Source organism: Oncorhynchus clarkii, chromosome 25 (genome assembly GCF_045791955.1).
Source record: "Oncorhynchus clarkii lewisi isolate Uvic-CL-2024 chromosome 25, UVic_Ocla_1.0, whole genome shotgun sequence".
Taxonomy (NCBI): domain Eukaryota; kingdom Metazoa; phylum Chordata; class Actinopteri; order Salmoniformes; family Salmonidae; genus Oncorhynchus; species Oncorhynchus clarkii.
The window spans coordinates 19958498-19980247 of NC_092171.1; the positions used below are offsets into that span (position 1 = coordinate 19958498).

Genomic DNA, 21750 nt, shown 5'->3' on the forward strand with positions numbered 1-21750 from the left:
TTTTAATGGCCATATAATGCAGTTGTCTCTATCTGAATGAATTGGGTTACAGCGCACTATATGACATTGGAAATATACACAATAGTTACTGCTTAGAATTACTGTAAATGTTATATACGTTTTATCAGGCAGCAGGATAATTATAGGCCACTACAACTAAAGTTATCTACACACAAGAACTGATAAATCTGGTTGTGTTAGTTCTAAAGCTATTTTTTATTTTGTTTAATTACATAATAGAATGACAATATAATATTAGACTACGCCATTAATATAACGAGTTATTATACGCCAATCTCGCAAAGGATGCATTCCATATAAGGACACTGATGTCCTAGAAATCAAATATTTTCTTCCTATTATTTTTTTAAACAAAAACCTTATTACGGCTCGATCGACCAGTAACCATTGAAGAACATGATTTGTATTTTCATTTACGTATTTAGTACTTATTATTACTAAAAGAAAACGATGTCATGTCGCTGAAAATTAAATGGAAACTAAGTAGAAACTGTATGGTGATTTTTTTTTAAAATCATTATGACCCCACGCGCGTTGCACTTGCAAAAAGTACTGCGAAGCGAAGAGATCACGTGACTTTACCCGGAACTGAGCAGCATCTATATTTATATAATCGAGATAGCTTGGTGGCGACTAACTGTAGCGTACAGCCAGCTACAGTATGTCTAGACTTTTTCTATTACTTACCTTTCCTGTTCTTTTTGATTTGACCTTTTCGATTACGTTCTATCTACCGGTAAATCTTAGAAAATGTTTACGGGAAGAGATCCACAAAGACGTGCTGGTCACAGGCGAATACGAAGTTAGCGAACAACCAAATGCGAAAAACAATCTCAAGGTAACATAGCTAGCTAGGTCTGAACTAGCTAGCTAGACTGTATCAAATCCTTGGAATCAAGTTGATGTTAGCGTTACTATTTGACGTGGAAGCCTCGAATATGTGCATCACTTAGCTACTATCAATACCAATTAAAAAAATGTCTCTGTGCAGGTTTGTTTGCATTAGCTGGCCACCTGACTAGATAGCTAAAGTTATCTAGCTAACCTATACGATGTATGGACTATCGAACCTGTACAGTACAGCTGGCTAAATAAAATGTTGTCATTTTGGTTCAACAGAGTACGGCAAAAGACTTGAATAAAATATCAATATAGTATTAATTATGTAGCTACGAGAGGACCGGTGTATAACATCGAGCACAAAGTAATGCTATCTCTATAGACAAACATTGGCAGTATAATGGCCTTACTGAAGAGCTCTGACTAACCTGTAGTGGTGTAAAGCTCGCCACCATTGGACTACGGAGCAGTGGAAACGTGTTCTCTGGAGCTTCAACATCTGGCAGTCCAACGGACAAATCTGGGTTCGGTGGATGCCAGGAGAACCCTACCTGCCCGACTGCATCGTGCCAACTGTTAAGTTTAGTGGAGGAGGAGGAATAATGGTCTGGGGTTGTTTTTCATGGTTCGTGCTAGGCCCCTTAGCTCCAGTGAAGGGAAATATTAACACTACAGCATACAATTACATTCTAGATGATTCTGTTCAACCAACAGTTTGAGGAAGGCACTTTTCTGTTGCGGCATGACAATGCCCCTGTGTACAAAGCAAGGTCCACACAGAAATGGTTTGGTTCGGGATCAGTGTGGAAGAACTGACTGGCCTGCACAGAGCCCTGACCTCAACCCCATCGAACACCTTTGGGATGAATTGGAACGCAGACTGCGAGCCAGGCCTAATCGCCCAACATCTGTGCCCGACATCAGTAATGCTCTTAATACTGAATGGAAACAAGTCCCCGCAGCATTGTTCCAACATCTAGTGGAAAACCTTCACAGAAGAGGGGAGGCTATTATAGCAGCATATTAATGCCCGTGATTTTGGAATGAGATGTTCGTCGAGCAGGTGTCTACATACTTTTGGTCATGTAGTGTATGTTATAAAAATTAACAAGTAGCTAGCTAGTTTATTTTGATTAATGCATGTCTAGTGTATCTGGGTCAAAAAAGTACCAACAATGTGTTTTAATTATTTTCCATTTCAGATTACAGATTCATCAGGTCACATCTTGTACTCCAAGGAGGATGCTTCAAAGGGGAAGTTTGCCTTTACAACAGAGGACTATGATATGTTTGAGGTTTGCTTCGAAAGCAAATCCCCCCTAGGTGAGTATGTTTAACCATGTCACAGATATATTCTAAACATAGCAATGGGCACGGGTCGTTTAAGTGTAAAGCCAGCAGGGTTCGACCTTAAGGCTTGTCCGCTTTGTACGGGGCAAGTAAAAAAAAAAAAGTAAAACAACCCAGAATATACAGTGGGGCAAAAAAGTATTTAGTCAGCCACCAATTGTGCAAGTTCTCCCACTTAAAAAGATGAGAGGCCTGTAATTTTCATCATAGGTACGCTTTAACTATGACAGACAAAATGAGAGAAAAAAAAATCCAGAAAATTGCATTGTAGGATTTTTAATGAATTTATTTGCAAATTATGGTGGAAAATAAGTATTTGGTCACCTACAAACAAGCAAGATTTCTGGCTCTCACAGACCTGTAACTTCTTCTTTAAGAGGCTCCTCTGTCCTCCACTCGTTACCTGTATTAATGGAACCTGTTTGAACTTGTTATCAGTATAAAATACACCTGTCCACAACCTCAAACAGTCACACTCCAAACTATACTATGGCCAAGACCAAAGAGCTGTCAAAGGACACCAGAAACAAAATTGTAGACCTGCACCAGCCTGGGAAGGCTGAATCTGCAATAGGTAAGCAGCTTGGTTTGAAGAAATCAACTGTGGGAGCAATTATTAGGAAATGGAAGACATACAAGACCCCTGATAATCTCCCTCGATCTGGGGCTCCACGCAAGATCTCACCCCATGGGGTCAAAATGATCACAAGAACGGTGAGCAAAAATCCCAGAACCACACGGGGGGGACCTAGTGAATTACCTGCAGAGAGCTAGGACCAAAGTAACAAAGCCTACCATCAGTAACCCCCTTATGCTGCCAGTGACTCAAATCCTGCGGTGCCAGACGTGTCCCCCTGCTTAAGCCAGTACATGTCCAGGCCCGTCTGAGGTTTGCTAGAGAGCAATTGGATGATCCAGAAGAAGATTGGGAGAATGTCAGATGAAACCAAAATATAACTTTTTGGTAAAAACTCAACTCGTCGTGTTTGGAGGACAAAGAATGCTGAGTTGCATCCAAAGAACACCATACCTACTGTGAAGCATGGGGGTGGAAACGTCATGCTTTGGGGCTGTTTTTCTGCAAAAGGACCAGGACGACTGATCCGTGTAAAGGAAAGAATGAATGGGGCCATGTATCGTGAGATTTTGAGTGAAAACCTGTCCTTGTTTTTGAAAGAAAATAACATTTTCTGTCCATTTAAAATATCAAACGGATCAGAAATACAGTCGTGGCCAAAAGTTTTGAGAATGACATTCATTTCCACAAAGTTTGCTGCTTCAGTGTCTAGATATTTTTGTCAGATGTTACTATGGAATATAATTACAAGCATTTCATAAGTGTCAAAGGCTTTTATTAACAATTACATGAAGTTGATGCAAAAAAGTAAATATTTGCAGTGTTGTCCCTTCTTTTTCAAGACCTCTGCAATCCGCCCTGGCATGCTGTCAATTAACTTCTGGGCCACATCCTGACTGATGTCAGCCCATTCTTGCATAATCAATGCTTGGAGTTTGTCAGAATTTGTGGGTTTTTGTTTGTCTACCTTCCTCTTGAGGATTGACCACAAGTTCTCAATGGGATTAAGGTCTGGGGAGTTTCCTGGCCATGGACTAGAGGTTGACCGATTAATCGGAATGGCGAATTAATTAGGGCCGATTTCAAGTTATAACAATCGGCAATCGGTATTTTTGGACACCGATTTGGCAGATTCAGATTTTTTTTTTACACCTTTATTTAATCTTTATTTAACTAGGCAAGTCCGTTAAGAACCAATTCTTATTTTCATTGACGGCCTAAGAACGAACAGTGGGTTAAATGCCTTGTTCAGGGACAGAAAGACAGATTTTCACCTTGTCAGCTCGGGGGATCCCGAGCTGCAAACTTAGTTAACTAGTCCAACGCTATAACCACCTGCCTCTCGTTGCACTCCACGAGGAGACTGCCTGTTACGCGAATGCAGTAAGCCAAGGTAAGTTGCTAGCTAGCATTAAACTTATCTTATAAAAAACAATCAACCAATCATAATCACTAGTTTATCTAGCTTGTCCTGCGTTGCATATAATCTGACTGAGCAAACAAGCATATAAGTATCTGACTGAGCGGTGGTAGGCAGCAACAGGCTCGTAAGCATTCATTCAAACAGTACTTTCGTGCGTTTTGCCAGCAGCTCTTTGTTGTGCGTCAAGCATTGCCCTGTTTATGGCTTCAAGCCAATCAACTCCCGAGATGAGGCTGGTGTAACCGAAGTGAAATGGCTAGCTAGTTAGCGGGGTGCGCGCTAATAGCGTTTCAAACGTCACTCACTCTGAGACTTGGAGTGGTTGTTCCCCTTGCTCTGCAAGGGCCGTGGCTTTTGTGCTTCGAGGGTGGCTGTTGTCATTGTGTTCCTGGTTCGAGCCCAGGGAGGAGCGAGGAGAGGGACGGAAGCTATACTGTTACACTGGCAATACTAAAGTGCCTATAAGAACATCCAAAGTTTAATGAAATACAAATGGTATAGAGGGAAATAGTCCTATAATTCCTATAATAACTACAACCTAAAACTTCTTACCTGGGAATATTGAAAACTCATGTTAAAAGGAACCACCAGCTTTCATACGTTCTGAGCAAGGAACTTAAAACGTTAGCTTTCTTACATGGCACATATTGCACTTTCTCCAACACTTTGTTTTTGCATTATTTATTGATGTATTATATTACGTTAAAATAAGTGTTGTTGTAATTGTCATTATTACACTTTTTTTGTTGTTTTTTTTTTTTAAATCGGCCGATTAATCGGTATCGGCTTTTTTGGTCCTCCAATAATCGGTATCGCCGTTGAAAAATCATAATCGGTCGACCTCTACCATGGACCCCAAATATTAATGTTTTGTTCCCCGAGCCACTTTATTACCTTTGCCTTATGGCAATGTGCTTCATCATGCTGGAAAAGGCATTGTTCGTCAAACTGTTCCTGGATGGTTGGGAGAAGTTGCTCTCGGAAGATGTTGGTACAATTCTTTATTCATGGCTGTGTTCTTAGGCAAAATTTTGAGTGAGCCCACTCCCTTGGCTGAGAAGCAACCCCACACATGAATGGTCTCAGGATGCTTTACTGTTGGCATGACACAGGACTGATGGTAGCGCTCACCTTGTCTTTTCCGGACAAACTTTTTTCTGGGTGCGCCAAACAATCGGAAAGGGGATTCATCAGCGAAAATGACTTTACCCCAGTCCTCAGCAGTCCAATCCCTGTACCTTTTGCAGAATATCAGTCTGTCCCTGATGTCTTTCCTGGAGAGAAGTGGCTTCTTTGCTGCCCTTCTTGACACCAGGCCATCCTCCAAAAGTCTTTGCCTCACTGTGCGTGCAGATGCACTCACACCTGCCTGCTGCCATTCCTGAGCAAGGTCTGTACTGGTGGTGCCCCGATCCCACAGCTGAATCAACTTTAGGAGATGGTCCTGGCTCTTGCTGGACTTTCTTGGGCGCCCTGAAGCCTTCTTCACAACAATTGAACCGCTCTCCTTGAAGTTCTTGATGATCCGATAAATGGTTGATTTTGGGGGAATCTTACTGGCAGCAATATCCTTGCCTGTGAAGCACTTTTTTTGCAAAGCAATGATGACGGCACGTGTTTCCTTGCAGGTAACCATGGTCAACAGAGGAAGAATAATGGCCACGGCTGTACATTGTAATGACTATTGTAGCTGGAAACGGCTGATTTTGAATGGAATATCTACATAGGCATACAGAAGCCCATGATCAGCAACCATCACTCGTGTGTTCCAATGCACATTGTATTAGCTAATTCCAAGTTTCTCATTTTAAAAGGGTAATTGATAATTAGAAAACTGTTTTGCAATTGTTAGCACAGCTGAAAACTGTTCTGATTAAAGAAGCAATAAAACTGGCCTTCTTTAGACCAGTTGAGTATCTGGAGCATCAGGATTTGTGGGTTCGATTATAGGCTCAAAATGGACAGAAACAAACAACTTTCTTCTGAAACTTGTCAGTCTATTCCTGTTTTGAGAAAAGAATGCTATTCCATGTGAGAAACTGAAGATCTCGTACAATGCAGTGACCTACTCCCTTCACAGAACAGCACAAACTGGCGCTAACCAGAATAGAAAGAGTGGGAGGCCCCGGTGCACAACTGAGCAAGAGGACAAGTACATTAGTGTCTAGTTTGAGAAACGGATGCATCACAAGTCCTCAACTGGTAACTTCATTAAATAATACCTACAAAACACCTGTCTCAATGTCAACAGTGAAGAGGCTACTCCGGGATGCTGGCCTTCTAGGCAGAGTTGCAAAGAAAAAGCCATATCTCAGACTGGCCAAAAAAAAGTCTGAAATATGGCTTTTTCTTTGCAGAACAATAGCAAGATATAAATATCTAATGAGACATTTCAACAAACCTTAGTTGAGCAAAGCATTGTAAGACAGGAATGATGCATGCGAGACCGGGAATAAAAATCCCTTCTTGACGTTGCGAACCAAAACATCCAAAAGCTTAATCCTACTAACTGAAATATCATAAGTATTAAGACAAATTTAAAGTTATGAAGTGTATTTTTAAAACTATTCCAATAGTGTTTAATGTCCTAAAGTTGCCGCTTTTAAATTGGAATAATTATGAAAGTCGTAATCTATGCTATTCTCATTCAGGTGTATTTTTTATGAGAAATATTTTAGGCCACAAGAAGTGAAATTGAGCAAACAATACAACGATGTAAAAATAGAATGAGCTGAGGAAAGTTTATGAAAGAAATTATGCGTAGTTGGCCTTGACCTATTTCCATATTATTCTAGCATTGTGCAATCTACCTACAATGCATATACAGTTGAAGTCGGAAGTTTACATACACCTTAGCCAAATACATTTAAACTCAGTTTTTCACAATTCCTGACATTTAATCCTAGTAAAAATTCCCTGTTTTTAGGTCAGTTAGGATCACACCTTTTATTTTAATGTGAAATGTCAATAATAGTATGATTTATTTCATATTTTGTTTCTTTCATCATATTCCCAGTGGGTCAGAAGTTTACATGCACTCAATTAGTACTTGGTAGCATTGCCTTTAAATTGTTTAACTTGGGTCAAATGTTACGGGTAGCCTTCCACAAGCTTCCCACAATAAGTTGGGTGAATTTTGGCCCATTCCTCCTGACAGAGCTGGTGTAACCGAGTCAGATTTGTAGGCCCCCTACTCGCACAGGCCTTTTCAGTTCTGCCCAAAAATGTTCTATGGGATTGAGGTCAGGGCTTTGTGATGGCCACTCCAATACCTTGACTTTGTTGTCCTTTAGCCATTTTGCTACGACTTTGGAAGTATGCTTGGGGTCATTGTCCATTTGGAAGACCCATTTGCGACCAAGCTTTAATTTCCTGACTGATGTCTTGATGTTGCTTCAATATATCCACATAATATTCCTTCCTCATGAAGCCATCTATTTTGTGAAGTATACCAGTCCCTCCTGCAGCAAAGCTCCACCACAACATGTTGCCACCACCATGCTTCACGGTTGGGATGGTGTTCTTCGGCTTGCAAGCATCCCCCTTTTTCCTCAACATAACGATGGTCATTATGGCCAAACAGTTCTATTTTTGTTTCATCAGACCAGAGGACAGTTCTCCAGAAAGTACGATCGTTGTCCCCATGTGCAGTTGCAAACTGTAGTCTGGCTTTTTCATGGCGGTTTTGGAGCAGTGGCTTCTTCCTTGCTAAGCTGCCTTTCAGGTTATGTTGACATAGGACTTGTTTTACTGTGGATATAGATACTTTTGTACCTGTTTCCTCCAGCATCTTCTCAGGGTCCTTTGCTGTTCTGGGATTGACTTGCACTTTTCGCACCAAGTATGTTCATCTCTAGGAGAAAGAACATCTCCCTCCTGAGCGGTATGACGGCTGCGTGGTCCCATGGTGTTTATACTTGCGTACTATTGTTTGTACAGATGAACGTGGCTCCCATGAACCATACTTGTGGAGGTCTACAACTTTTTTTCTGAGTTCTTGGCTGATTTCTTTTGATTTTCCCATAATGTCAAGCAAAGAGGCACTGAGTTTGAAGGTAGGCCTTGAAATACATCCACAGGTACACCTCCAATTGACTCAAATTATGTCAATTCACCTATTAGAAGCTTCTAAAGCCATGACATAATTTTCTGGAATTTTTCAAGCTGTTTAAAGGCACAGTCAACTTAGTGTATGTAAACTTCTGACCCACTGGAATTGTGATACAATGAATTATAAGTGAAATAATCTGTCTGTAAACAATTGTTGGAAAAATGGACTTGTCATGCACAAAGTAGATGTCCTAATCGACTTGCCAAAACTATAGTTTGTTAACAAGACATTTGTGGAGTGGTTGAAAAAAACAGTTTGACTCCAACCTATGTTAACTTCCGACTTCAACTGTAGTAGCCTAGGCTTAATAACAGGGAAGGATGAGGCAAAAAATGCAAATCAGTTTATAATGGACCAGTGGTGTAGGCAAATCTGTTGATGGCAGGGCCAGCCCAAAAAATTCTGGTACACAATTTTGGCACTCATCATGAAAGCTTACCTAATACCTTTCTGTAATTGATCGCAAACAACAAACCATCTCACGTTAGCCTTATTTTAAAATGGATTACATTTATTTTCCCCTCAATCTACACACAATACCCAATAATGACAATGTGAAAACAGGTTTACATTTACAAATGTATTGAAAATAAGATACCTTATTTACATGAATGCACTAATCTTGTAGGCCCATGTAAATTCATTTAACATGCGACTCACAGACCTACAAACTGTAGGCTTATAATTAGGAGACTAGAACAAAATGCCCTGTTATAACAGTAATAATCACAATAGTCATCGATAGCCTGTATAGACTAGAATAGTGCTCAATCTTTTCTTAGTCGATCACTTGAGTCGAAATGCAATTATCTGCTGGGCGCGGGAGATAAAGTGCACCTAAAATGTATGTATGATCAATAGTCTAGGTTCCCAAACTGCGGGGGTCCCTTTATATTTAAAAACTACAGTCTCAAGCTAGGCTATATAACACTGGTCAGAGGTCAGGTGTTGTAGCCTATTACTTGCGAGGCACATCGGAATAGACATTTAAATAACACGTTTATTTCACTGGACTGATGGTGATGTGTCAGCGGAGGGAGGTAGAGTGCGAGTCGAAGTGTTGAATAACAGCTTTGTAGTGCTGATCATTGTCTCTGAATGTACTGACACTAAGTCCCTCGATTAGATCAATGCAATCAGTAGGGGGGACTGGAGGCCCTTCATGGGGAAATCACTGATATCAAATAACTTGGCAAACGCTCCAACATCCTCTTCTATACATGGTCTCTTCCATTTTTTTTTTTTTTTTTACTGTGAGCTTAGTTTGGCCATTTTACTTGTCTTAGCTAGCTAACCGTAGGTAGCCTACACACGGTATCAGTGCGAAGTGATGTGCCAGAACCTGCCCATTGTTTAGAAATTGATGAACTGAATTGAATATAATTAACATTTCATTAGGTTTTCCCCCCAGTAAATAATCAAGCATTACATTGGCCTAAATACAATTGATTTTATGTATAACGTCCTTGAGTGTCCTGAAAGGCATCTGCCAAATAATGTATTATTAAGATCAATATCCCTTTAGTTTTCCCAACCCCTCCCTACAGCTTGCTATGAATTCCATCTGATGGTGTATGCATGTTCAGGCCAGTGCTTGATTGAAATAGGTGCAGGTACTCATTTTGGGTCCCGGTATCATTTTATATTTAGGTGCAAGAACTCCTATATATTTTTTGGAGCTAATATTGTATAGGAGGTGCAGGAACTCCAGCAGTCAACCATTTGAGGTGACGGTACTCAATTCCGGTGCGCTCTTTCAAGTAGGCTACTGTGCTGAGGTAAAAAGACAATGTCCAGTTTGGAACAAGTGCTCAATCTGATTGCGCCCACCTAGGCCTACGCCCCTGCTGAGGACAGCAGAGTTGCTCTGCAACCCATGATGATTTACAACCAATCGCAAGACGCACAGCCAGCTCGGCTCGTTGACTGTCACTCGCTCCAGCTGCACGCTTAGGCACACACAGATAGGCCTAGGCCACTACACATCTTTCGTGCCACAGCGTGAAATAGTGGAGACAAATATTTTTTGAATATCCTAAGTATATTTTGTCAATGTCACAATTCCTCTCATCCATCCCGTAGCATGCGAGCCAAATGTGTAGTCTTATTTTTATTTTATTTGGATGGAGACAAGTTGCTAAAAAAGTTAATGTCAAGCCTTGCTTCAAGGGTTAAGAGAATATATGATTAAGCCAAAGTAGACTGGGCAGGATTTAGAAGCAGGGAATAGTCATTTCCTGGAATGTTTGGCCCTTGTACAATAAGTCTTTTCATTTTGGGGTCTAGGTACTGGGAGGGTCACAGACCAGCTGGTCAATTTAGACATGAAGCATGGTGTGGAGGCAAAGAATTATGAAGAGGTAAGTACCAACTGCCCATCAGCCTTTCTCCAGGTGCATCTGGATCAGATTTGGTGTGACCATGAGTCAACATGAAACAAATATATATATGTATAATGTCAATGATGGTTAAGGTTCCTTTCACAGTCCTCTAAAGTGAACACTGGAGTTTTAAAAAATGAAATAAAAAGCCAAAGAACTCAGTTCTTTGTATTCACACTGCTCTTGCCTTTGAATGAGGACTCAACTCTTTTGCCAGTTTAATATTGTGGTCCGAGTTCTCTTTGCATTCACATTGCTATGTTAAGGAACCAAGACCTTTGAACATTTACTCAAATGCACTCTGTAAAAACCCAAACTATAAGCCATTCCATCAGAACGATGTACAGTACCAGTCTCAAGTTTGGACACACCTACTCATTCCAGGATTTGTATTTATTTTTACTATTTTCTACATTCTAGAATAATAGTGAAGCCATCAAAACTATGAAATAACAAAAGGAATTGTACAGTAACCAAAGTGTTAAACAAATCAAAATATATTTAGTCTACAAAGTAGCCACCCTTTGCCTTCACAGCTTTGCACACTCTGGAATGCATTTCAATTAACAGCTGTGCTTTTTCATAAGTGAATTTGTGGGGTATTATACAGAAGATAGCCCTATTTGGTAAAATACCAAGTCCATATTATGGCAAGAGCAGCTCAACCAACAAAGAGAAATGACAGTCCATCATTACTTTAAGATATGAAGGTCAGTCAATTCTGAAAAAGTGCAGTTGCAAAACCATGAAGTGCTATGAATGAAACTGTCTCATGAGGGCCGCCACAGGAAAGGAAGACCCAGAGTTACCTCTGCTGCAGAAGATAAGTTCATTAGTTACCAGCATCTAGAAATTGCAGCCCAAATAAAAACTTCAGAGTTCATGTAACAGACACATCAACTGTTCAGAGGTGACTGCGTGCATTAGGCCTTCATGGTAAAATTGCTACTAAAGGACACCAATAAGAAGACTTGCTTGGGCCAAGAAACATGAGCAATGGACATTAGACCGGTGGAAATCTGTCCAAATTGTGTCTTTGTGAGACTCCGTGTAAGTGAACGGATGATCTCCACGTGTGGTTCCCAACGTGAAGCATGGAGGTGGGGTGATGGTGCTTTGCCGGTGACACTGTCAGTGATTTATTTATAATTCAAGCCACACTTAACCAGCATGGCTACCACAGCATTCTGCAACGATACGCCATCTCATCTGGTTTGCACTTAGTGGGACTATCATTTGTTTGTCAACAGGACAATGACCCAAAACACACCTCCAGGCTGTGTAAGGGCTATTTGACCAAGAGTGATGGAGTGCTGCATCAGATGACCTGGCCTCCACAATCACCTGATGCCAACCCATTTGAGATGGTTTGGGAATAGTTGGGCTGTAGAGTGAAGGAAAATCAGCCAACAAGTGCTCAGCATGTATGGGAACTCATTCAAGATGGTTGGAAAAGCATTCCTTATGAAGCTGGTTGAGAGTGTGCAAAGGGTGACTACTTGGAAGAATCTCAAAATATATTTTGATTACTACACAATTCCATATTTTATCATAACATTTTGATGGCTTCACTATTCTAGAATGTAGAATAGTACAAATGAAAACCCTGGAATGAGTAGGTGTCAACTTCTGATTGGTACTGTACCTACTCACATTTGACGCTAATAGATTGTATTTAGTTAATATTAACTTCTGATTATTTTAGTAATTTAACATGTAAGTATTATTGGTAACAGAATAAATAGAACTGCAAATTGTACACCAAGAGCTAGCATTGATTCACTGAATATGTTGTCTTCTCACATTATTCAAGCCCCACTTTCAAATAAACAATTCATGAATCTCTTAGCCTATAGATCTTGTATTGCAAACAAATAATCTGAATATCATGTCTGTGCATCCTTGACAATTGCTATTCAGTATCCAAAAACAGCATGTTTTTTTTTCCCTCCACGAATCTGAACATCTCTCTTTTGTGGCACAAATGTGAGGGGTTATGGCAGAAGAAACAGTGTTGCAGTAGTCTAGTGTATGGTCTGGAAATAATGACACGTGACCCTGGGGAGCCTTCTGTTCACATTGCCTTAAAGCGAACCAAACCAGACCACTTCTCGAGATGGTCTCAGTTCAGTTCAGGGGCTCTTGAGGGTTCTGAGTTCATTTGGAGTGTTCACACTGCACAAAAATTAAGAACTGCACTACCTTAACAAAAAAATTGTCTGAAAGGGGACCGAGTGTGAATACACCCTAAGACTAACTTTCTCTCAACTACATGTCTGAAAGCATGCTCCCACAGCTCTTTATCCACTCCGCAATACAAGTGTCATACACTAACATTTTCACACCATTTCCTACACTATTAAATGTGACTAAGGACATCCAGTGGTCAATCTGGGCTTTATTCTGTATGGTGCATTGTTTCGGTGGAAGAGAGAATACTCATGTCCATCTGTGACACAGTATGTTCAACTTTAATTCTTCTGCTCTTTTCAGATTGCAAAAGTTGAGAAGCTAAAGCCCCTAGAAGTTGAACTAAGACGCCTCGAAGACTTGTCGGAGTCCATTGTGAATGACTTTGCCTACATGAAGAAGCGTGAAGAGGAAATGAGGGACACAAATGGTAAGTGCTATATGGAGAAAAAAAAACGGGTGCAAAGCAACATTTGCGGTCCATGCTTTCACTCAACCAGAAAATGTTCAGTGTCTTTCATATTCTCAATCTTTTTTCATGGTCTTGTGAAAATAGTAAAACCTTAGTTTATTTAAACCGACACGTTACTTGGTTAAATAGATTTTCCCTCACATTGCAGAATCCACCAACATACGTGTCTTGTACTTCAGTATCTTCTCCATGTGCTGTCTAATTGGGCTGGCAACGTGGCAGGTCTTCTACCTACGGCGTTTCTTCAAGGCGAAGAAACTGATTGAATAAAGCCATCTACGAAGCGGGGACCATGTTGAGGACGTTTGGGGAAATGGTGTGCAATTTGAGAGAGAAAAAGTTGGGTAGTAGCCCCCCTATACAATTTTAATTTATTTCAGTCTTCTGTCAACTTCAGTTTTTTACTAGCCTCATCTCAGGCACTGTTTTGATTAGAAATACATGGATACATTGGTTTGAGATTTATTCATGCAATATTGCATGAAAATAAACACACATTTTTAGTGAGTGCACAAAGCCTCCCATCACACATTCAGCTATTGTTATGCAAAAATAAAGTGTCCCCAGTATGTCAGGTACATGGTTGTGTTTTTGATTAAGAAGGCTTTCACTCTGGGTGTCTTTCATATAGCTATAAAGACTATACGGCATTAAAAGACCAGTAATTACAACAAATGTCTCATTTAATGAGGGAAATCCTGTTTTTAAATGAATCTTTTATCATTTGACAATGTTGGCACACTTATCTATTTCCATAAAGTTCCCAGGCTTTGTACATTCTTCTCAGTTTTCTGAGGTTTGGTCTAGGTGGTTCCTGTGAAAAACAAGAATATTGTTTTGCAAATTCTGATTGTGGAGCAAGACTAATTAGTATTTTGTTAATATCTGTAGTGACATGTTTGAAGTATTGATTTGTAATGTGTTGGACCCCAGGAAGGTTAGCTAATGGGGACCCTAATTACAAATTAAACAGTTCAAGTAAAATTCCACACAAACTATTTTGGTATGTTTCATTACTCCATTGATTATAGTCCTGAAATGTTTTGCATGTCAGCAACCAAGTTGAAGATTAACTTTCAAAATACGGCATACCACCTATTTTAAAAGTTGTCTTAAACTTGATTGCTGACATGCAAAACATTTTGGAAATATATCAACAAATACCCACTTTTTTTGGGGTGGAGCTTTCCTTTAAGCTGATCCTTAATCAGTGCATGTCTATAGTGGTACCTCTTGGTCATTCAAGTGAAGGACGTCTACCAGCGGGGCGATGGATGGGCGGCCATGGGCACACTGGAAGGGCAGCTGGCATGAAGATAGAGCGCCTACCAGGCTGCAACACTCCTCCTTACTGAGGCGGTCATTGAATTTGATTGCACCTGTTTGGGCCATGACACTAATGAGAAACGTATACAAAGTACAGTATGACCACTGAATTAGAAAATAACACTCACCATGACATGCAAGGGAGGCGAGGACTTTAAGTACCGTAAGAGGCAATGTCCCTCGCACTCTGCCAGTTGAACGCAGTAACTGAGATGAAAGGAATAACACACAAAATAGATCAATAGAAATGAACTCTCACACAAATTATTTGACAATATTCATCCTATTGATTGTTTTTTCAAACAAGACAGCATGGAAAACTATTCTCCTTTTAACTAAAGATTTTGGAAGAGTACACAGACAGCACTCATGCTCACCTCAATCTGCTCTTGAAGGTACTCCTGGAGGGCAGTTGCATGAGGTGGAAATGAATAGGAATGAGGTGATAATTGAATCAATAAGGAAATATTACAGGGTATAATCATTTTGCTGAGGTGGTATAATTCTCACCTCCACTATGGGCTTGATGATAGAACGCCTCCCCCGGCGGAGTTCATTGCTCTCCTTCTCTGTGAAACACATTGGCACCTTCCCCACCAGGACCTGGGGATCTCCTATCTGCGAGAACTGCATCTCCAGACCCAGGCCCCTGAAGGATGGCCGGCAGGACCTATCGAAAGGAACACCCCCTAATCCATATCATCAGAGCAGAAGCTGTGCCATCACCACTATAAACCCTCACTCCTAATTAAGTGGTTGAGACAATTGTCTCCACTTAACAGCTGGGAAAACCAACCGCACATTCACTACATCTTGTTTGGATGGTCAACAGAGTTCCTCTGACCGCTTGTCTTAGAGGCAGCTAAGCGCTGACCTGAGCAGCCTCAGCTCCTCCTCTGTCACGCTGACCTCCAGTGGTGGGGCTACAGTGGATGAGCATAGCCGTCTCTCCCCCGGTGTCTCTGGATCATCCTCGTACGAATCTGCATCATTGCATACATAACAGAATGGGCGGTTACACTTTACACCAATTGCTCGTATTCCTACTTGGTAATGCTGTAATTACTACAGTAACAACACTGTATTAACATGTTGTTACAGAGTATTTCAGCATTGTCTTTGTAACTGCATAGCATCCACTTCAGGGTGGGGTGATCTTACCTGCAACTAGATTCTCAAGACGAACTCTCTCATGCGCAGCGTGTTGATCCACTAACACTAAAAGGTTCCCTGAAATTCAAAAGGTGTGATCACTTAGAAAGAAAAATGGATGACTTAAAACTGGAAAACTGTTTAAACTGACACTATCTCTGTACCATCAGTTTCGCTGCAGGCCACAGGCTCTTGGTCTTGTGTGTTGATAAGACATGCAAGAAACTTCTTATCCACTTGATGAATAACCTAGAAGGTAAGAGAGAAATATTTAGCTAGTGTTAGAAATCACTTCATGGTGGGAAATAAAGCCACTGTATCAACACACTATCATATGAATCAAAGGGTAATGAGATATTTGCCTTCATTGAGTGAATCATGTCCTTGGAGAAGCGGTATGGAAAGAGGATGTTATGGATCTTCACAGCCAGTCCTTCAGCTTGCACACTTGATATGTCCACACCAACCTGGCAAGTCATGGGTTGTTGAAATAAGCAATAATGTTCTTTAAAGGGAAGTCAAGACAACCCACAATTTCTACATGTGAAAATAAAGTTCCTAAATAATGTAATTGTATTTCATTTCTGGACTGAGGCAGGTAGTCTATTTGTACATTCTGGAGTGAAACGAGAGAATTTGGCTTACCATAGGAGGTCGTGCAAACACAGGGTTAGTCCACTCAGAGTACAGGGAGGACAGTGAATTAGAGTCCTGAATGTCATCTTCAATAAAAAATTAAAAATAATAAGATTACACAAGAATATAAAAAATAATAAGATTACACAAGAATATAAAAAATAATAAGATTACACAAGAATATAAAAAATAATAAGATTACACAAGAATATAAAAAATAGGTTAATAATACACACACATTAGTCTACTGCAGCATTCTGATCTACATTTTTGCCAGAAACCTCCATTGTACCTCTATTGTCAGGCCCTGAACTAAGAACTCTCCCTGATTTGGATTTGGGAAGGAAGGGCAAGACTAGATCCATTTGAAATGGGTAACACCTGTACTCAATCCCTGCAGGGGAAGGAAGGAAAGCCAGGTAGTAAACACTAACACAAGCACTCATAGTCAAACATACATCCTTAAATATACTTTTCATACATAGCTTGCTACTGTCAAACTTGATCCAAACAATATAATGGTCTAAACTTTAAAAGTAGGTGTTAGACAGATATGATAAACACATGATAAAAGTTCTTACCTTTTTTGGAGATGACACTGATTGCCATGTTGGTGACATCTGACGTGCAAGACACTTGTGTCTCTTCAGCAGAGGGTGCTTCATATTTACTGAGTCCTGTCACTTTGTTGATGTAGACCAGCTTCCCCACAGTGTCGTCATAGTGATGCAGCCAATCACATGATGCTGTGACATTGTTCGCTTCCTTTTCATCTGGCAGAGGATTTGTACTGCAGCCCGGGATGAAGTCACGATTCCGGCCAGTGTTATTGTGTTGTTCTCCATTATTGATGTCTAGAATAGCATTGTTTTCTACAGTGTCCTGGGGACATTTATCCTCATTTGAAGTGGTCTCTGGTGGATGTACAAATGCACTGGTTGCAACCTCTGTCCTTTGGTGTTTTAAATGAGAGAGTTTGGTAGCCAAAGATATTTCACTGCTCCGAGCTGAGAGATATTTGAGTTTGGTGAACATGGAGAGTGTTAACGGGCTTTTGTGGTCTTTCATCAGATCCAGACGTGACTCTGTGACATCCCTTTCTTGATCCGCTTCAAGATAGGGCAAAACAGCCTTGGCATTCATAACCAAGTGTTCGGTCTGGGAAGCTGTGGCATCAATTGCTAAATAATTGCTATTAACGTCGACAGGAACTGGATTGGATTCGGTAAGCTTCCCGTATATTCTTCTGAACCTGTCCAGAGATCCAACCTCTTTATATAAAGCCAGCTTTTGACATGACATGAACGTAGAAATCTTTGAAGGGATGACAGTGGGAAGGTCCTTACTTTCTCTGTTGTAAACGTGAAGATGGCCTGGGCCCTCCACCATAGGCCATTTTCGTTTTGTTGCAAGTTTCTCTCTAGATTCTAACGCTAGCTCTTTTCTACTCTGGTGGGAGATACATTTCTGAGAGGGTAAACTGCTATGAATGTATGGATGTGATAGAAAGATGTTTCTGTGTCCACCTGGATTCAGTTCTGTGTCCTGTGGTTGAGGTAGTGTCTGTTTGATAGAGCCCATCTCTGACTGGATTCCCTGAGTGAGAGTACATGGTGCTCTCACAGTGCATCTTGAGAGAGATACATGCTCTCTTGCATTATCCTTCATCTCTGTTCCTTCTTCTATACTCATTTTCAGATTTTCTTCCTTTGTCTTAAAGATAAGACTATGCTGAGATGATTCAGGACAAGAAATAGCAGATTTCAGATGTTCATTGCTTTCATTCTCTTTCGTAACTTCCTTGTAAGACTCTGATGAGTCCGTAACTGATGAATCTGTAATTGAATCATACTGTAGACCTTGGTCTGTATCTACTGAGCTTGGTCGACATTGTGGGTTTGTGGTATTATACTCTTGTTCCTGTTCAAAACCCGTAAGGACCTCCTTGTCCCTTAGTTTTCCTACTCTGTCACCCTGCTCTGATTCAACTCCATCACATGTCTGATAAACACTATTCATCTTGTCAGAGTCTTCTATCTGCCGTCGATGAACAAGTTCAGATGCAAGGGTCTTTCCAACATTACATTCCAGGGTAACACCCTCCATGTGTGTTTGGGCACCTTTTCCAATGGAGTCCTTAACTCTGTCTGTGCTAGCTGTTTGGCCACTAAACACATTCTTACAAATGTAGTCCTGGATATCCTCTGGGGAGATTTCACTCACCAAGTTCTCTCTTGTCAGGAATGCTTTCACCACCTCTTCTATGCAGAACAGAATACTTTCCCAGTCTTTGAATTCAATCAGGGTCTTGGCGGGCTCAAGGCATATGTCATACTCAGAGTAGTGGCACATGATATTGATGACATACATTGCATGTAGCTCAGCTCCTCTTCTCTGCTTTGGGCTCCTAATGGCAGGAGGTGTACCAGGGCTGTCATTCTGCCGACTTGAACTGCCTACTTTGCGTAGGAGAAGGTTCAGCAGCTTGTGGATGCGGGTTTTGAGAAGTAGCCTGTCATTCACATAGAGGAACTGTAAGGTGTTGTTGTAGTGGCCTTCCCGTCCTACATAACCGCTTACTTCAAACTGTGCATGGGAGTGGTTGATTTCCCCAAGCTTTTGGGCCCTACCTAAACCATGGATCTGAACAAACCTGTAGTAAGTGTTTCGGGCTTTGGAGAGCTGCACCACCATGGTCCCTGTGCAGTCATTCTTCAGTGTGAAAGAGACAGAGGGGTGAATGAGTGAAATGGCCTCCACTCTCTGCCTGATCCGTTCAAACTCCAGCACGCTATCCATCCTGTTTCTCCTCACTGGCATGTTGTGGAAGAAGTTACAAATAACAACAGTCGTCCCTGCAGATGGGCGGGTAGTCTCAGCCTCAAACACGTCCAAGCCTTTACCATCCTTGAAGACTTTCACATGAGTCTTCACAGACATTTTGGTCCTGGATGATATCTCCACCAGCATGGCGAGATTAGCAATACTGGCAACAGCTTCTCCTCTGAATCCATAGAATTTGAGATTATCTAGGTCCTCTAAAGAACTGCATTTGCTTGTGAAGTATCGGTTTCCGACAGACTCCATATCCTCTATGTCCATCCCTGAGCCATTGTCTATAACCTGCACTTTGAAGGCTTCGATGTCCACCCTCACACCCACGCATGTTGCACTAGCATCAATACTGTTCAGAATAAGCTCTTCAAGACACTGCTGTAATGAAAATATTGCTATTCCAGACCGAAGCTTACCTTTAACTTCTTTTGACAAACACTTAATCATATTTATAACGTTAGACCTTGGTTAATTTCTAAGGACAACAAGGAGCCACTGATGTGTAACATTAGCTAGCTATCCTGTTAACGTTAGCTAGCCAAGATTCAAACTAGTGCTTTCCAACCGACAATTTAGCTAACGTTACAGGTACGGGCGGCGGGTGGGTGTTTTAAATTGATACGACCAACGTCTGCAGTCTCTGTTTGGATTTTAAGTCGTTTGGAAGCCTCGAAATCCTCGATTTTTACTAAACATGTTCATTCCAGCAGCGACTGTTTACATTGTGAAGTCTATGGTAGCTTGCGCCACACCGGTTTCTTACCCTGTTTAAGGAGAAAACACTGCCCCCTGAAGGCATGAAAGACCATGTTCCTAGAGGACTGAATATTTTAGTGTGTGAAGCAAGATCAAACACGCCTTAAATCATCATGCAAGAAATATACAATTAAATTGTGTTAAATATTTTATTTTAGTTGTATTTTAAATATTACACATTAACACACAATTCAGAGTTAAGGCCTAACATACATTTAAATAAGTTTAAATTATTTACAGTACATTTCTAAAGCTTTCCATTTCAAGAACTCTAACAAAACAATCCTCATTTTAAATAACAAGTATATCTCACACGTTAGTTTGGAATGTAATACTGTATGAAATAAATTCAAGGGCGAACTATTTTGAATGTTGAGTGATCCAAACTCTTGACGTTCTTCTCATTCTTGAACTCTGCTTTGATGATTTGTGATTTGGGGCTCCCAGTGGACTTCAGCCAATCCTGCATCTGTCTCACCTTGTTGCTTGGACCTTGAAGCTGCCCCTGCACAGTTCCTGCCTCTGTGTTCTGCACCCAGCCGACCAAACCTAGCTTTTTCCCCTCTGCCTGAAAAACACCACCAAATATGGCAGAAGGAGAGGTCATCATTACTCAGGAGTACTTCCTTGAAGAGCCACAAGGTATACATATTTTTTATTCCAGCTCAGCACTACAACCCCTGATGTGTCTTGGCCAGGACCTCCAGGCCAGGGCTGCTTACTCCTGCTAGCATGACTGAGTGACAAAGAAATTAAATGAAGCACATCATACAGCTGAAAACATAAATGAGTAGCAATGAAAGTATGCGCATGTCCAATCTACTGACTGACAGTCAGCCTGCTAATTGACCATGTGTTACTAAGCATAGGTATGAAACATGACTTTCAAATGACAAATCATAATAATGGCTTATGTATTGTATTCTTACCTGAGTGTATTTTCGAAAAAATACACCTTGAACTCTCCCAAATATTTCATAATCTACTGAAATCATCTCTTCAGTAGACATCCCAGCTGTCTTAATGAAAAGCAAAAAAATCTATATCAATATTTTTGAAGGGTTCAATTCAACACAAATGCGAGTAGCTACCTAGATAGTTTGGCCAATCTAGCTGTTTTACTTTGTTATACCTATTTATTAGTCTCAGACATCCCAGGCCTAGGGAAGATTGCGGTCTGCCTAGAGACGACCTATTTATTGTAGTTAGCTAGTTGCAGATGTAACTAGGTTACTTACATAAAGCTTCACCAAAACAGCATGCTTAGCCATAGCTTTGGTACAGACTCCCTGTGTTGTGTCCCAAAGCTAGTTTAGCCTCCACTTTCATTACTGTAGCTAGCTAGCTTGCTAACCTGTGATCTTCATTTACCCCTTATCAGTGCAATTAGAACAAGCGCATAATATTGTCATTGTTTATATAGCTAGTTTACTAAATCATACCTTAGCTCAGCTTCCTCCAAAATGGTTTGGCAGTTTGGAGATTTTCATTCAGACAGCTATTTTTCGTAACATCCGGTCAATGCTTCCGGATGACAGCACTGCACCAATCAGAAAACGTTAACAAAATACTTTGTTTCTAGGCAACTGATACCAACAAAACAGGTGCTAAGTGTGTGCATGTTGCTACTTCTGTCAACATTTTGGAGATATTCACAACCTAATTTTAAAGAAGATAAGT

At 40.7% G+C, this 21750-nt stretch overlaps 2 protein-coding genes across 7 annotated transcripts; one reads left to right on the plus strand and one right to left on the minus strand.

Moving 5' to 3' along the window:
* The first annotated feature begins 559 nt into the window (after positions 1 to 559).
* Positions 560 to 14360, plus strand: LOC139383286 (transmembrane emp24 domain-containing protein 10). Of its 2 annotated transcripts, none has more exons than XM_071127734.1 (5): positions 560 to 859; positions 2064 to 2184; positions 10609 to 10682; positions 13197 to 13323; positions 13514 to 14360. In XM_071127734.1, the coding sequence occupies exons 1-5, from the start codon at positions 683 to 685 to the stop codon at positions 13633 to 13635; spliced, it is 621 nt and encodes a 206-aa protein (XP_070983835.1). In that variant the 5' UTR covers positions 560 to 682; the 3' UTR covers positions 13636 to 14360. The 2 variants fall into 2 exon arrangements, with proteins under 2 accessions (XP_070983835.1, XP_070983836.1); XM_071127735.1 differs by having other exon boundaries at positions 628 to 1924.
* LOC139383285 (mutL homolog 3 (E. coli)) lies at positions 14031 to 20075 on the minus strand. Of its 5 annotated transcripts, none has more exons than XR_011628720.1 (12): positions 17061 to 20046; positions 16772 to 16873; positions 16489 to 16565; positions 16206 to 16310; positions 16008 to 16092; positions 15853 to 15921; positions 15566 to 15674; positions 15202 to 15361; positions 15069 to 15092; positions 14854 to 14898; positions 14596 to 14744; positions 14056 to 14179 (listed from the first exon to the last, which is right to left on the minus strand). XR_011628720.1 is itself a non-coding variant. In XM_071127732.1 (12 exons), the coding sequence occupies exons 1-12, from the start codon at positions 19759 to 19761 to the stop codon at positions 14108 to 14110; spliced, it is 3732 nt and encodes a 1243-aa protein (XP_070983833.1). In that variant the 5' UTR covers positions 19762 to 20075; the 3' UTR covers positions 14056 to 14107. The 5 variants fall into 5 exon arrangements, 3 of the variants coding, with proteins under 3 accessions (XP_070983834.1, XP_070983833.1, XP_070983831.1); XM_071127732.1 differs by having other exon boundaries at positions 14820 to 14898; positions 17061 to 20075; XM_071127733.1 differs by lacking the exon at positions 16772 to 16873 and having other exon boundaries at positions 14031 to 14179; positions 14820 to 14898; positions 17061 to 20057.
* Between the last annotated feature and the right edge of the window lie 1675 nt (positions 20076 to 21750).

Bases quoted from the DNA above. Each gene is read 5' to 3' on its own strand.
- LOC139383286 (XM_071127734.1), top strand. From the start codon at position 683: ATGTCTAGACTTTTTCTATTACTTACCTTTCCTGTTCTTTTTGATTTG. The intron at 860-2,063 runs GTAACATAGCTA...TTTCCATTTCAG, and splicing joins ATGCGAAAAACAATCTCAAG to ATTACAGATTCATCAGGTCA. The intron at 2,185-10,608 runs GTGAGTATGTTT...TTTGGGGTCTAG, and splicing joins CGAAAGCAAATCCCCCCTAG to GTACTGGGAGGGTCACAGAC.
- LOC139383285 (XM_071127730.1), bottom strand. From the start codon at position 19,761: ATGATTAAGTGTTTGTCAAAAGAAGTTAAAGGTAAGCTTCGGTCTGGA. The intron at 16,874-17,060 runs GTAAGAACTTTT...CTTCCCCTGCAG, and splicing joins CAGTGTCATCTCCAAAAAAG to GGATTGAGTACAGGTGTTAC. The intron at 15,362-15,565 runs GTCAGCGCTTAG...TCCTTTCGATAG, and splicing joins GAGGAGCTGAGGCTGCTCAG to GTCCTGCCGGCCATCCTTCA.